The sequence below is a fragment of the Sander vitreus genome, chromosome 10, assembly GCF_031162955.1.
Source record: "Sander vitreus isolate 19-12246 chromosome 10, sanVit1, whole genome shotgun sequence".
NCBI lineage: Eukaryota > Metazoa > Chordata > Actinopteri > Perciformes > Percidae > Sander > Sander vitreus.
The window spans coordinates 17,022,926-17,037,271 of NC_135864.1; the positions used below are offsets into that span (position 1 = coordinate 17,022,926).

At 45.0% G+C, this 14,346-nt stretch overlaps 3 protein-coding genes across 3 annotated transcripts; 2 read left to right on the forward strand and 1 right to left on the reverse strand.

The window, feature by feature from the left end:
* The first annotated feature begins 2,236 nt into the window (after window positions 1-2,236).
* On the forward strand, window positions 2,237-7,777 carry LOC144524912 (uncharacterized). Its single transcript, XM_078261428.1, has 5 exons — window positions 2,237-2,339; window positions 2,457-3,751; window positions 4,052-5,074; window positions 5,253-5,387; window positions 6,045-7,777. Exons 1-5 carry the CDS (start codon window positions 2,237-2,239, stop codon window positions 6,903-6,905), a joined length of 3,417 nt encoding a protein of 1,138 aa, XP_078117554.1. The 3' UTR covers window positions 6,906-7,777.
* Window positions 7,778-8,930: 1,153 nt separating this feature from the next.
* Window positions 8,931-10,650, reverse strand: cryba1l1 (crystallin, beta A1, like 1). Its single transcript, XM_078261417.1, has 5 exons — window positions 10,576-10,650; window positions 10,340-10,458; window positions 9,779-9,920; window positions 9,541-9,683; window positions 8,931-9,237 (listed from the first exon to the last, which is right to left on the reverse strand). The coding sequence occupies exons 1-5, from the start codon at window positions 10,648-10,650 to the stop codon at window positions 9,090-9,092; spliced, it is 627 nt and encodes a 208-aa protein (XP_078117543.1). The 3' UTR covers window positions 8,931-9,089.
* Window positions 10,651-12,547: 1,897 nt separating this feature from the next.
* On the forward strand, window positions 12,548-14,170 carry crybb1l1 (crystallin, beta B1, like 1). The gene is made up of 5 exons (XM_078261419.1): window positions 12,548-12,640; window positions 12,739-12,857; window positions 12,950-13,082; window positions 13,206-13,348; window positions 13,474-14,170. Exons 1-5 carry the CDS (start codon window positions 12,548-12,550, stop codon window positions 13,643-13,645), a joined length of 660 nt encoding a protein of 219 aa, XP_078117545.1. The 3' UTR covers window positions 13,646-14,170.
* The last annotated feature ends 176 nt before the right edge of the window (window positions 14,171-14,346 follow it).

Consider the following 14,346-nt stretch of genomic DNA (forward strand, 5'->3'; position numbering starts at 1 on the left):
AAAGAGAGCCAAATTGGCTATTTTGACCTTTTGCGGAGTTATGGCTGCAAATTCACTACAGAGGCCTGTGTGTCTTTTCAAAAACGGAGCGGTTACGGTATGATCCTTCTAGTTTTGATTGAAGTATCTTCCCATACATGAATTAGGTCTACCAGCTCACTCTCCCTCCACTGACTTGCTCCATCACTGTTCTCCATTTTGTAGGCCTAGTCAAGTTTTTAATTTTACTGTCTGTGTCTAGGGCTAACTCCCGCCGGCGTGTAATTGTGACAAATGTCACAACGATGTAGATTGGCGTAAAAGTTGCATCAAATCCACCTTGGTTGTTCACACTGCGGCCGCATTGAAAAAAATCAGACCTGGGTCTGATTCAGGATCACATATGGGAGTGGTCTAAATCTGATTTGAAAAAATCAGATCTGGGCAAGATTTGAGTGTTCATACTACTTCTGAAGAAATCTGACCTGGTCACTTGACCCCAAAAAAAAACAGATTTGGGCCACTTTTGCCTGCAGTCTGAACTTAGCCATAGTAACTAAAATTTACAAATAAATGTAGTGGAATAAAAAGTACAATATTTGTCTCTGAACTGCAGTGCAGTAGAAGTATAGAGTAGCATAAAATGGAAATACTCAAGTATAGTACAAGTACCTCAAAATTGTAAGTACAGTACTTGAGTAAATTTACTTAGCTACTCTCCACATATGGTCTGAACCATAGACTGTTAAACGCCACAAATCTAGAGGCTAATCTTTTTTAAGCGAAAAGGGAAGTAGCAGAAGTGAACTATCTTGTGTTTAATGTTGTGTATGTACTCTTTGACTGTCCGTTGCTGTACTTGTGTCGGCTGTGTGGTGACACTCCCGCCCCCTGGTGGCGTAGGGACACACGACAGAGCACCGTTGCTGTTTGATGACCACGCTGACCCGTGGATGACCTCTCCAAAACGGACAGAAAAAACTACTGAAAAACAAAACGATATACTGTCTGTCAATCTCACATTGATATATATATATATATATATATTTTTTTTTTTAAACGAACTAATGTTATTTATTTGACCTGGGAACGGATTTATAAGGTGCATTGAGACGGTGAGTGAAGGTGTCACACCGTTACAGCCAGCCTGGAGAAAGTAACTTTAGTTTAAACTGCTCAGGTTGTCCTCAGAAGTGTAGTTAGAACCAATAGTGTAATGTGCATGCCATGTTAACTAACAGGTGGTCTGTTATGACTAGTTTACAATCTGGTTGAGTTGTGCACAGCTAGCTGGCTGCTAGCTGTCAGCAGTGATGCTAACCTGCAGGTGTGCAGATTAGTATTCACTTCTAACGTTAAAGCACCAGTTCTTGATTTAACCCATTACAGAGAACTATACATCTAACGTTACTATCATCGAAGAAAAGAACGTTTTAATAGCATTTGTAATGAACAAAATGCTCCTCTAACAATGGGGTTCAGAAATAAACCGACATTTAAGGCTGTTAATATCCGTTAAGAAGTACTCAATGTTGGATTAAATGTGCAAAATGTAATACTACTAATTACACAGTTCTCTTTCAAAATACGTATTAAAGCCAGAAAACAATGCCTATCAAAATATAGCTACAGTACTTACTCAAGTAATCTGTATACAAATAATACAAGTACACAACTTCAATGTATGATATAAGTTTAATACATCCAACACCATGTTCAAGTAGATCTCTTAAGTAATTGGGGCTGATACTGCAATGTTTTTCTACAAATTCAGCATTAACCGAAAGAAGAAAATTTGCAAAACACAGACAAGACCCTACTCATATTAGCCTGGCTTATCAAACAATTAATTGAGTCATAATAAATCTGATCAATACAACAGTATTTAAAATAAATAAATATATGCATATGGACTGATGATGTTTGTATTGATTACTATCGGTTCGAAGTCAAGCCTTTTTCTCACTTGTGGGTACCAGAATAAATTGGTGTATGAAATCGAATTAAGTCTCTTATTGAAGCCCTTGGTTTGTTGATGTCTGATGAAGCACTAAGCAAAATGTGTTGCTCATGCCAATGTTAATAAAAGAGTTTTGACCATGTACTTTTATGGGCTGCATGTGCAAAACACCTGTGTTTTATTGTTTGCAGTCACACTTGTGTAAAAAGATATATTTGCACCAAATACAACCTGTCATTATCTTTATTAATTCTCCCTCACTCTCCTCTCTGCTCCTCCTCTGAAGTGAATGGGAAGATGTGGTGCTACCAAAAACCGGGGTTTGAAGCCCTCCTCATCGCTGAGCTGCAGAAACAGCAACAGTGCAGCCAGTTCTGTGACACTCTGCTCAAGACAGAAGGTATAAATACTCTAATAATAACAGTTAAATTACACACACATTAACACACATCCTTTATCCTAGTTTCATGTAGTTGTGGGGGCTATTATCATTACTGACATCTTTGCTCTCCTCCAGGCATATCAGTACCAGCACACAGTTGCATTCTCTCAGCTATCAGCCCCCACATCTCCTCCGCTCTGTCCTCCGCGCCCCCGCCCCCTGCAGGACAGAGCCGTCTCTTGGAGTTTCGGCCTCTCGGCGCCTGCACCTTGCTCCACATGGTCAGACTGCTGTACTGTGGGGAGATGGCAGGAGAGGGGGAGAATGAAAAGCAAGAGGCTATTTCTGCTGCAGCCAAGCTGGGCATCCACGGGCTTGTGGAGGTCACAAAGAGAGATCATAAGAGCAGAAAAGAGGAAGGAGAAGGCTGCCATACGGAGGTAGGAGTGCAGACGGAGCCCCTGATGCCTGAAGAGAATGACGGGAGACGGAGCAGGTGGAGGAGAGAAGTGAGGGATGGGAGCACCTTCCTGTGGAAAGCGACACAGTCAGATGGTGAAAAAGAAACATGTACTCAGACAGAGGAGCAGCAGGTAAACACAGGTCCCCCTTCTCACCCAGAAGCCACCTTTGAGACCATTGATATGGCTGCTCTCCAGAGTTTTGGAATGACGGACTACCATCTTGTTCCCCCTGAAATTCCCTGCATTCCCATATCCCTCGTCTACCCACCAGATGAAAACCAAACACACCAACCCCTATCTGCTTTCGTAGACTCTATGCAAGAATCCACAGCAGCTGAACACACATCTGTTCCTGTTGTGGCGACGCCGCATGCCTTTGTCCCCCCACCCCTCCTTCCTTTTACCAGCCAAGTGACCTCGTGTGGTGCTGCCTCTCAGAGCTGGTGGGGAGCTTCCAGAAATGTTGCAGCAGCGGAAGAATGGGAGGATGAGCAGTTAGAGCAGTTTCAAGGCAACATCCCAGGATACATCAGCTACTTCCTGAAACCAGACAAGGAGGAGGGCTCCTGCAGGGGGCGAGCAAGGAGTAGGCGGGGAGCAGGGGTGGGAGGTGCCAGGAGAGCCGGGACGGGTGAGAGAAGAGCCAGGAGACCACGAGCAAGAACAGCAGGGAGGGGAAGAGGAGGGTTAACTCAGACAGTGGATGTGCAGGAGGTGGGGGTGAGCAGGCTGCAGAACTTGTTCCTGCAGAGGTGGGGGCTGAGGGCCTCCATGACGGGTCAGGGTGGAGGAGCTGCAGGCAGGAAGTTGTACCTGAAGACCAGAGAGCTTCTGAAGCCAGCCAAGGGGAGAAGAGGGCGCGGCAAAGTGTGGGAGTTCATCCAGAGTGGAGATGTGCCGCCGTACAGTGAGGGAGGAGGTAACACACAGCGTGGGAGGAGGAGTACAACGCAGCAGTTTAACCAGGTGAGACATAACGCAGCGGTTTTAGCTTGTAGTAATATGATATAATGTCTACAAAGTGGCCTCTGCAACCCGACCTATTGGTTAGAAAATATATTGGGTCCAGCTCTGATTGGTTAATTAAGATGTACCAGGAGTGTTCTGACCAATCATTTAGTTTAAAGAGGATCACAACTCTACTCAGTGATTTGTGAATTGACTCAGATTCAGTCAGAAGTCAGTTTAGCACTATGACACATTTTTATTTCCTTGTACATATGCACTTTGTATTGTAATTAACGTACTTTTTCTCCCCGGTTACAGGATGGTCTTCCTGTTGGCAGGGTTCGGAGGGCGAGAGCCAAACCAACAACATCAGTTTCCTTTTCTTCCCCTCACTTTACATGCTCCAACGCTCCAACCTTATCTGCATTCAGCCCCGCCCTACAGCCTTCTCCGTCACCTGGCCTGCAGTCCGCAGCCTCTTCATCCCTCCTCCACAGCACCTCCCTCCCTCCGCCACCTCATGAGGATCATCCCGAACACTTTGATCGTCTGCTGGAGGAAGTGATGATGGGTCTCGACATTTTACCAAACAACCACGACGGTGCTCCACATTCTCAGTCTCCTCTTCCAACCAGAGGCAGCCGTTATGCCTATGGCTCCTGTGGCAATACTTTGGCCCAAAACAAACAACAAGGCTGTGCCACTGGCTTCCTGGAGGCAAATACAGGTTTTCACGGGTCCACACATGTTGTTGCTGTAGCAAGAGGAGCTGGCAGCTCCAGCTCTGCAATCAGTGAGATGCCCGTTTTGCAGCAGCAGGGAGAGGGAGAGCTGAACAAGATGCTGGAGCACTTCCTCCAGTCCTTTGAGCAGCACGTCGACAGCTTTACTGCCAGGGACGAGGTGGAGATGTGTGGTCAAAGCTGCACAGAGGCTAGCCAGCCTCACACTGTCCTTCGCAAATACCGAAAATCCAAGACCCCTCATACCCCTCATCTACAGAATACACACACACTGCATCCAGCCAGACACTCTCAAATAACTGAACTGCAACAGAGCGATGAAACTGAAACACTGCGGAGATGTTCACAGCCACGCAAGGCTTCTGCTTGCAGTGCCGCTCCCCCCAAACATACCGAGGGATCACCGGGGAAAGTCAGAGTGCCAGCCAAACGACGGAAAAGGGTGAGGAAACCAGTGTCATCAAGTGACGCAAAGATCAAAAGCATTCATGACCGAGGAGACAAGCAGCTGACGCAGATGCCTGTGGTGAAACTGGAGAGGAGTGGCCCGCTGCCAGCCCGAGTTACACTGCACAAACCCAGCTGTCCAGAAGTCCAGGTGACAAACATTTCTAACTACTCTCAAATAATGCTTCTGCTGAGGTCGGCTGTCACGATCATTCGAGTCAAAGTCGGATAACTGATATTAATCGAAGAGTATAATTGGATTGTGACAGCCACAGAATGAGAAAGAAAATGTATCACATGGTTTGTCTGTCCGTATATATATTTTTCAGAAACCGGCAAAAACAAAGACCAGTGCATCATTCCGGAAATACCCACGTGACCACTTGTCTAAAATGGTTCAGCCATTCTCATGGAGCACAAAGATGTACCCAATCAGGAGTAGGTTTAGAGAAGCACATATCATGGTGAGCATTGACCTTTCCCTCTAAGACCTTAGGCAAATGTGTATTCCAAACATGTTCTCTTTGAAGAACGAGGCGCCATGTTTTAAGCCACACTGGCAGCGGGGTTCTCAAGATGGCAGTGACTGAAATATCAACAACTATTGGATGGATTGCCATGAGAAATTTTGTACAGACATTCACACTAACCCTTACTTTTCCTCTAACACATCCAGCAAGCCAAAGTGTTCACTTATCCTGAGAAATATGAGATATTTCTCAAAATAGATTGGCACAAACTTTGTACAGACATCTCAGGATGAGATGGCCAAGAAGCCTGCTAACTGTCGAGATCCTTTATGTTTTTGTGTAGCACAATCATCACTTCGTCCAATACTCTGGTTTATGACCAAATACCTGTAAAATGTAAGACATTCCCAGCAACTGCATTTTGTGTTTTGTGCTAATTAACAAATGTTAGCATGCTAACTCGATAAACTAAGATGGGGAACATGTTAAGCATTATACCTGCTGAAAAATCAGCATGTTAGTATAATGACATTAGCGTTTAGCTTTAAAGCACCACTGTGCATAAGTACAGCCTTGCGGAGCTGCTAGCATTGCTGTCGACTGTTGGTTTTGTTTTTGTATAATTCATTATGAAGTTAATGTGTTTTAAAGGACAGCCTGCCCTTTCTTGAGGAGCCACCCTCAGCAGGCCTACCAAGGCGAAGCAGGCCAAAGAAAAATGGACAAATTCTCAGTTTTTCGAATGATGAGAGTTCAACACCACCAATTCAGCCACAGCCTGTGGAGCCCTGTTGCGTTGATGAACAACTAGAGAGAAACCAAGAGAGACATGAAGAAGAATTGACTGTCCAGCCACAGGAAGAGGCAGCGGCACCAGCAAGCAGGGGAGAGAAGAGGGGAGCAGAGTCAGAGAAGGAGACAAGTGATGTAGCCACTGTGGCCAAGAGGGTTTGCTTTGAGCGAATGGCCCAGCTGACCTCTGAAACATGCACACCAAGCTCTGAATCTTCAGACTTTGTCTCTGAACCAGCAAACAGAGAGCTACGGGATGTTTCCAGTGTAGGGGATTGCTTACAAAGGGAACAACTGGAGGAAGAACCAGTGCGGAGAGAAATCAAACTCAGGGAGACTGTGGGAAGTTTGATGGATGAAGAGATGCAGAGCAGCGATGATGAGATCATCGATGTGGATGGACCGACTCTGTCGCCTTTTGTCAAAGTGAGGCCTTCTGTTTCACCCTCCTTACATTCAGCCAAAGAGCTCAGTCTGGGGTCGACGGGCAGCCGGGAGGAGGACGACGACGAGGACATTGATGTGATTGGCGGTGCCAGTCCCGCTCCTGATCCGGTGATCATCAGCTGGACAGAGTCTTCAGAAGAGGAAGTAGATGAGGATGAGGATGTTGATGTTGTCGGTGAAAAGACAGACTACGCTTCATCGGCGGGCTTGTCTACTGTGAGTACAGGTGAGCTTGTTAACAGAAAATATCAGACTGAGGTGCTCTTACATTAGCTTCTGTGACGTGCAGTTTTCTTTTCTACCCGTCTTCTTTAGTTTGTGTTATTTCCAACATTTCCCAGAAGACATTCCTGAATTTGTTTCATTTGGTGAGTTGCATGACGGGGAGAGAGATAGAGATCAAGACGAAATGTGGTTCATCATCATAAATGTCTTCTGTTTTTATTGCGTCCACCTCCATGTGCAAACACACTGACAATCACGTGAAGGATTTTTGTTTTCCTATTCTACCAATGTTTAGGAAAAGAAGAGTTGTGAGCAACATGTTAGCTATTTGTTTGGATTGAACGAAAGGAACGTTTATTTTTTTTAAATCTTGAACGTGCATCATGATGCATAAACAAACTTTAATCAGTAACAGTTTATATGCAGCTATTCAGTTTCAGCTCTTGAGTTGAGTATACAGATTTAACCATTGTCAAACTGTTAACGGTGACTGGAATCGTTCATTCTTTTTGCACTTTAAAGATATTTAGCCATTGACTATGTAGAGTTACAGAGTTGTTACTGCTGTGTTCAATAATTTGTGATTGTTAAGCAGATGTGTTCAGCAAAGTTTGTGTCAACTGTCAAGTGTTGAAAACAAGACTAACCAAGCAGTTTAGAAAGAGGTTCGCTGCAAAGAAAATCAGGTTGATGTACCGTCAAAGGAATTAAGAGTGTTTTATTAGTTGTGAATATGACTATGACTGTATTAGTTGTACATATGATTGATAATGTCAGCCTCTGTTCTGCCACAGTTTGTTTTAAATGTTCCAGGAAAACTTGTGTCTTCCTTGTTTTACTCTCAGGTTATGTTTGATAATGTTCCCTGTGGCACTTTTGAATCTCGGACTCTGATTTCTAGAATAAAAAACTTTTCTCTAGTTCCTGCAGCAGCTCTATTCTGTGACTCCAAATGCACATCTCTGGAAATGAGGCTCATCTTCAGGGTGTAGATTTCATTTTAAAATGTACAAAGAATTTAAAATACCAACACAACATGTATTTAAATCAAAATGTCCAATAATCCTAGAATCACAGTCAACTAGTGTTAAATACGCATTGTTAGCTCATATTTCGCTTCAGTTTTAGTGTCCCCAGGAAATTTCTGCTGCGTTGGATTGGACGTGTTTGTGTTGTCTGTGTGTAGCACATTTCTTTATGTTGCATAGTGTCAAAATGGCAAATTTCTCAACATGCTTCTCAATTTTATTTATTTGCAACATTTTTGTTTTGTCAGAGTGGTGAAGATATTTTCTTCATTTTGTTGTGTTTTGTTCGTTTGCATGTTGTTGCGTTCAGCTCTCTCAGCCACCATACTAAACCGTGTCAGTAACAAACTGCATGAGATGATGCTCCTATTCTGTCCTTTTCCCATTAGTCCTCACCTTCCTTTACATTATGCTGTCTGCCTAATTTAGCACCTTAGATTGGCAGGTAACCCTTTAAATGCCGATAATCATGTGGCTGCAAGTAAGGCGGCTGTAAATCTTGTTTGACTTTGTTTCAGTATCAAGACATCAATAGAAACGTATGCAACTACTCCTGCAACATATTGAGTAATGTCTATAGACATTTTGGTAATTTTTCCCCCATTGTGAATACTTTCACAATGAAAACCCATTGCAACCATAACCCCTGTTCTCTGTGAAGAGAAAAACTTTGTTTACAGGCACCTTTTAAACCCTGCATATTTTATGTAATAAAACAAGATTAGATGAAGTGAAAATTAGTTTATTAGTTATCAACCTCCTACACAACAACAGAACACATCTGAGCTGCACTGAGGAGACCTGGCCGTGATGCCGTGTTGTAGCTTCATCTCCCCTCTGTTTGGATCCAGCTCACTGAGGAATTGCTCTAGTCATCGCCCAGCTCAGGTGAGGAGTACAGCGCAGGTGTGTGTGTGTGTGTGTGTGTGTGTAGGGACCTCCAAACCAAATAAAAAGACACAGTGTGAGTGTCAGTTATGTCAGCAATGTGTTTGTGTGTGTTTCCCTGTGCTTTAACAGTGCGATATTGTCTTTTATCACACTCTGGCTGCGGCTGTAAATCAGTAGTGGTGTTGGGGCGGCTGTTGCGGCTCAAGTCAAGAGGAAGGAAAGGATTGAAGAGAGAAGGAAAGAAAGAGGAGGGGGTTTAGGGTGAAGGGAGTGGGGTCCAGGGGAGCTGCTGTCTCATTCTCAGCCTGTTCTCTCAGTGCTGGATGCGCCTGATGGACTGGATCTGGGGGGTCTGGCAGTGGGAGCCCCAGTTCCTCCAGTGCTGGTAGTCTCCACTGTGTCTCTCACACTCCATGATGTACTGCTGGCCCCTGTAGCCAGGGTGCTGGTAGCACACAAAGCTGTGGGAGAAGGAAACGAGGGTTAGTGGGACTATTTTAAGAGCTGCTGTGACAAATGTGGGAATTTAGTACACGCTTGGAGCTTGTCTGTTGCGTATAATACAAGCTAATGAGGGACTGTAGTGACAATGTACATGTTTATTTGTCAAGTGATAGTTTGACATAGAACAGAAACTAAGATGGATTTGAAATGGATGTTTCAGTGTAAATCACCTGGAAAGTGGAGGGGCATTTGTAAAAGTGTGTCCTGATAAAATGCATCTTATCAGTGCTGTTCACACAATCCGATTCACTATAACTTACGCGCCGCACTGCACGTGCATGGAGCCAACTTCAGGCATCATCCAGCCCATGGCCTGCAGAGAGGGGTAGTCGTCACAGATCTCCACACTGCGGCCCATGAAGTTCTCCCTCTCAAAGATCATCATGCGGCTGCTCTGGTGGGACTGCAGGAGATAAAAGAAACCGTTGGATTTTGGACTCCTGAGGTAATTGTTGATTGTCACCTGAAGACTAAGAGACAGGATGTAGGCCTACTCACAGCGCAGTAGATGGGGCGCAGAGACATGAGGCGCTCCACATGGTAGGAGAGTGAACCACTGTAAGCGTCCCAGTGGGGGTACTCTCCTCTCTCCAGGATGAACTGTTGTCCCTGGAAGTCATGGTGCTCAAAACCCACCCAGCTTTTCAGAGAGAGAGAGAGAGAGAGAGAGCTGTTAACATCCCTTTACTGTATGTCCATCTGAAGACGTTTGTTTCTGTAACCTAACAGTGTGTGTCTTTGATATTTTGAAGACAAAAAATGGTATGTTTCCAAAATGGATTTTGGAGAGTTAACACATCTCTTTTTCTACCAGGCTTAAGAGCTACAGTACACAACCACGCGGCTCTCTTTGCATAGGTAGCAACTCAATTGTCTCATTGCTTAAAGCTTCCCACATGACTCCTCTTGTCTGGGGTGGATGTATTAGGGGAAACACAAGGGGATAATAGTTTTCCTTGATTCATCCTATCAGTGTATTTCATTACCGTTTTGTACAATCAGAATACTGAGTCTCATTTTTGTCTTGTTTTTACCAGAGTAAAAGTTTGAGAGACTTACGCTCCGCTCTCCACCCTGATGGAGCGGATGTTGTCCAGTCCGCAATCCTGAATGTTGCAGCACTCAGAGGTGAACTCCAGGCACTTGCCCTGGAAATGCTCCTGCTCGAACACAGTCACCTGAAGGAGAGGAGCAGGGGATGCTAAGTATTAGTTGGCAATAAGGTTGTTTGGGTCATCCTCCTTTACCTCTCAGTATCATGCAGAATCACTGAATCTGTGCTCAAGATTGTTTACCTTGAAGAAAGGAGCCATGCCCATTCCTGAGTTGACCAGCGGCTGCATCATTGGGGACCTTGTAGTTCTGTACATCTTTACTCCTGAGGTTCAAATGAGAACAGAGAAAAAAGTGAATTAAGGTAGAGTAATAAGCAAGAAGATATGGGGGAAACAGTGTCGGAGAAGAAATGTCCTTTAGAAACACTATTTGGCATGTTTTTCTTAGTGTAACACATGATGGTGTTCAATTTCCACTTACAGGAACACCACAAAAATCATTTGGCCGATAGGCAGCTACAACTCATCTGAACTCAAACATATGGAGGCCAAAACACTGTTAATTTACTTATTTTTTAGGCTTTAAAAAAATCAGAAATCAGAAATACAATTCTGAATTAAATGTGTTGTACAGGTGTTTCAGAAAGTGCTTTTGGTTTTCGGTGTCTGTGTGAAGCAGCTGGAGTGCACCTGTCTGTCTGATCCTGAGCTGTGTTGAGAGCAGAGATGCATCCTTACCTAGATTGGCACTTTATTGGAAGAGTTCGATAGTGGTACGAGCCTACGGCCTGCCTCGCGTAGAGCTTTGAGAGAACCTGGCGCTACAGTTTTATACCGACGGTCGGGGAGCGCGCCTGCTGGTGCGCGTCCACGGTTCTGATTCGGCCCATGCACACCGCCCATTTGGAACAGCGGTAGCGCCAGAAGCGAGGCGCGTCCCCTGATTGGCTGCGTGGCTGCTGGATGCTGTTGTCCTGCTCCAGCGGGGCCAGCTCAGCAGATCCCATAGTGCTACTGGTGCTCCGAAACAAAAGCGCTCCGGTATGTTCGGATCCCGGTCAGCAGTCCAGCGCGTGCCCTGGCACAAAGGGCCGGGGTCGGGGAGGAGAATGTGGGGATTAACGGCGGAGCAGAGAGGCACCGCGGGGGACAGAAGGCGATAACTGGGTGGCTCTATATTTATGTATAGAAAGGCCAGAGAGCGATAAATTTCATTTTAGTGCTGTTCACACAATGGCATGTCACCAAACGATCTTGCGTGCGGTCCTTCAAGGGTGCAGGTATACACACCTGTGTACACACAGATGTGTGGAACTCCCATTACACTTTTGTGCACTGAATGCAACAGTTACTGATGAACGCTTCCCTGCATTCACATCCCACAAACTACATCAAACATACCAAAATAAATCACCTCAGAGTATGTTTGGTTGAAGAAATCCTGTCCTATCAAACGTGGGTCTGTGGTTTTACGCCTATATGTGGGGGTCTTCCAGATGAAAGGTTTGGGAACCTCAGACCTTCAAGTGAAGAATTTCATTCAGATGTATGTATCACACATGCATTTCACTCACTGACATTATCATGTAGCCTGGAACATTTCTATTCAATTACATTTAACTTTAGTCAGTTTATGTGCATGCAGTTTTAAAGACACACACTCATGTAGCCACAAATGCAATCAAGCCTGAAGAATGAAGAATATGAAACATGAAACTAAATTACTATGATTTAGGGTACATTATATTTACCCTCTAAAAGTTGATGTCAGGAACATCAACTTGTATGTCATTAGTTCTGTTAGTAACTGGTCCTCAGTCTGTTCTCCTCCTCTGCCTCCGCCCATCCCCTCTGTCCGTCCCTCTCTGATGATGTGGGGTTTCTTTTGTCTCGCGTCTCTGACCTCAGCAGGTTTGTTTCTCTCTCCATAATCCCTCTCCCATGGGCGCCAGAGTATAAAAGGGAGGGGCGCACTCCGAGCCGCACACACTTTGAGTGAGGCTCGTCGTAGGCATCGCACACACATACAGGTAAGGTACACGCACATACTGTAAACCTGTGAAGATACAAATCCGGATTAAAAAAAAAAATACCGATTATTCTGTATACCTTTTAAGATCTCAATACTCTTACACCAGTGAAAACAGGTTAGATTTGTCACATAAATGTATCCTCTCTCAGTGTTTTTTCCCTCTCTTTCCACCCAGCAATCATGTCCAGTGGAGATAAGTCCAAGACTTCTTCCCAGACCGACGGAAAGGCTGCTCAGAGCAAGAAGTCTGAGATGGGAATGATGGCCTACAAGGTGGGTGGCTCTCACATTGAGATACTGTATATTCAGTTTATCATATCACAGACCCTTGCTGTTGTACTGACTCATCTGTGTGCATCTGTCCCCTCTAGATGTACGTGTTCGACCAGGAGAACTTCCAGGGTCGCATGATCGAGATCAGCAACGAGTGCATGAATGTGTGTGAGATGGGCATGGACCGTGTGCGCTCCCTGCGCGTTGAGTGTGGACCGTAAGTTTAAAATATATATATATTTATACATATATATATATTTAAAACACTTGTCCTTGCATGGATACTTCATAATATTGTCTCCGTTGCAGCTTTGTGGGCTACGAGCAGATGAACTTCTGCGGTGAGATGTACATCCTGGAGAAGGGAGAGTATCCTCGCTGGGACTCCTGGAGCAACTGCCAGAGGAACGACTACCTGCTGTCCTTCAGGCCCGTCAGAATGGTAAAAAAAGAAAGAAAAAAAAAAAAAAAACACGCTTGGTTTGATACTCTCAAGTTTCCCTTTTCTCTTTTGCTTTCAACTGCTCCCTGAACTAGTGTATCTCCCTGTTTTTCTCTCTTCCAGGACCCTGAGAAGCACAAGATCTGCCTGTATGAGGTGGGAGAGTTCAAGGGCCGCAAGATGGAGATCATGGATGATGACGTTCCCAGCCTGTTCTCCTACGGCTTCACCGACAGAGTGGGCAGCATTATTGTCAGCTGTGGAACGTAAGTACACAGTGGCTGCAGGTGTCACTGATAGAGCTCAAAGACAGGACTGAAATGAGATCGACTGAAATGAGAGCCACTTAAAATCCATCCTATACTGACATGTGTCCTCTTTTTTTCTCCAGCTGGGTGGGATACCAGTTCCCTGGATACCGTGGCAGCCAGTACCTGCTGGAGAAGGGCGACTTCAGGCACTTCAACGAGTATGGCGCCCGCCATCCTCAGTTCCAGTCCGTGAGGCGTATCCGTGACATGCAGTGGCACCAGCAGGGCTGCTACACCATGGCCAGCAAGTGAGGCTCAGGGAAGGAGAGAAAGAGAAAGAGTGGAAGTGAGGGAGAGGGGCGGAGGAAGAGGGAAAGGGGGAGAGATGTCTGAGGCTTTACCTCAGTACCTTAAATGGTCTTTGATCTAACACAGTGAGGGGAAGAGTGAGGATCTAGATCTGTCCCTGATTGGAGACAACACTTCAGTGGAAGGTCCAGCTGGACCACACTCCATTCCTCCCTGTCTCTTCTTTTCTCTTTCTCCCCTATGGGCTGAGCTTTGCTTTCCCCCCTTTTCTCCCTTTTTTAATCCCTCACTTCATTCCCCTCCACAGTCCTCTGAGACACCAAAGAGGGAACACAACACCTCTTGCTGTTTTACACACTTGATTCTCGGCTCAGGGTATGATGCACCATGGGAAACTGAGTCCCTAGAGCCCCCTGCCCCCCGACTTCTTGCCCCTGTGCATTGCACACCCTCTCTGCTGTACAGAATCCTGGCCAAGTTTTCAATAAAAAGGAACATTTTGATTTCAAAGATGTTGTTGTTGTTACTTACTACTGAAAAATCCCCTAAATGAAAATGTTAATGAACAAAACATAAATAAAATAATAAGATGAATACAAATGTGAGATGAATCCTTTCTGATTTGTCATTAATCAATCCCTGCTTTTCTGAAGCTCTGTATTTTGGTTGCTAGCTGGACACCAAATAGCATGTCATGCTTGACG

What these genes read in the sequence shown, in the direction of transcription:
- LOC144524912 (XM_078261428.1), top strand. Translation starts at nt 2,237, where the DNA reads ATGTGGTGCTACCAAAAACCGGGGTTTGAAGCCCTCCTCATCGCTGAG. An exon ending in CACTCTGCTCAAGACAGAAG is followed by an intron (nt 2,340 to 2,456) that starts GTATAAATACTC and finishes GCTCTCCTCCAG; the next exon opens with GCATATCAGTACCAGCACAC. An exon ending in CAACGCAGCAGTTTAACCAG is followed by an intron (nt 3,752 to 4,051) that starts GTGAGACATAAC and finishes CCCCGGTTACAG; the next exon opens with GATGGTCTTCCTGTTGGCAG.
- cryba1l1 (XM_078261417.1), bottom strand. Translation starts at nt 10,650, where the DNA reads ATGTACAGAACTACAAGGTCCCCAATGATGCAGCCGCTGGTCAACTCA. An exon ending in ATCAGGGTGGAGAGCGGAGC is followed by an intron (nt 9,921 to 10,339) that starts GTAAGTCTCTCA and finishes CTCTCTGAAAAG; the next exon opens with CTGGGTGGGTTTTGAGCACC. An exon ending in TGCGCCCCATCTACTGCGCT is followed by an intron (nt 9,684 to 9,778) that starts GTGAGTAGGCCT and finishes TATCTCCTGCAG; the next exon opens with TCCCACCAGAGCAGCCGCAT.
- crybb1l1 (XM_078261419.1), top strand. Translation starts at nt 12,548, where the DNA reads ATGTCCAGTGGAGATAAGTCCAAGACTTCTTCCCAGACCGACGGAAAG. An exon ending in TGGGAATGATGGCCTACAAG is followed by an intron (nt 12,641 to 12,738) that starts GTGGGTGGCTCT and finishes TGTCCCCTCTAG; the next exon opens with ATGTACGTGTTCGACCAGGA. An exon ending in ATTATTGTCAGCTGTGGAAC is followed by an intron (nt 13,349 to 13,473) that starts GTAAGTACACAG and finishes TTTTTTCTCCAG; the next exon opens with CTGGGTGGGATACCAGTTCC.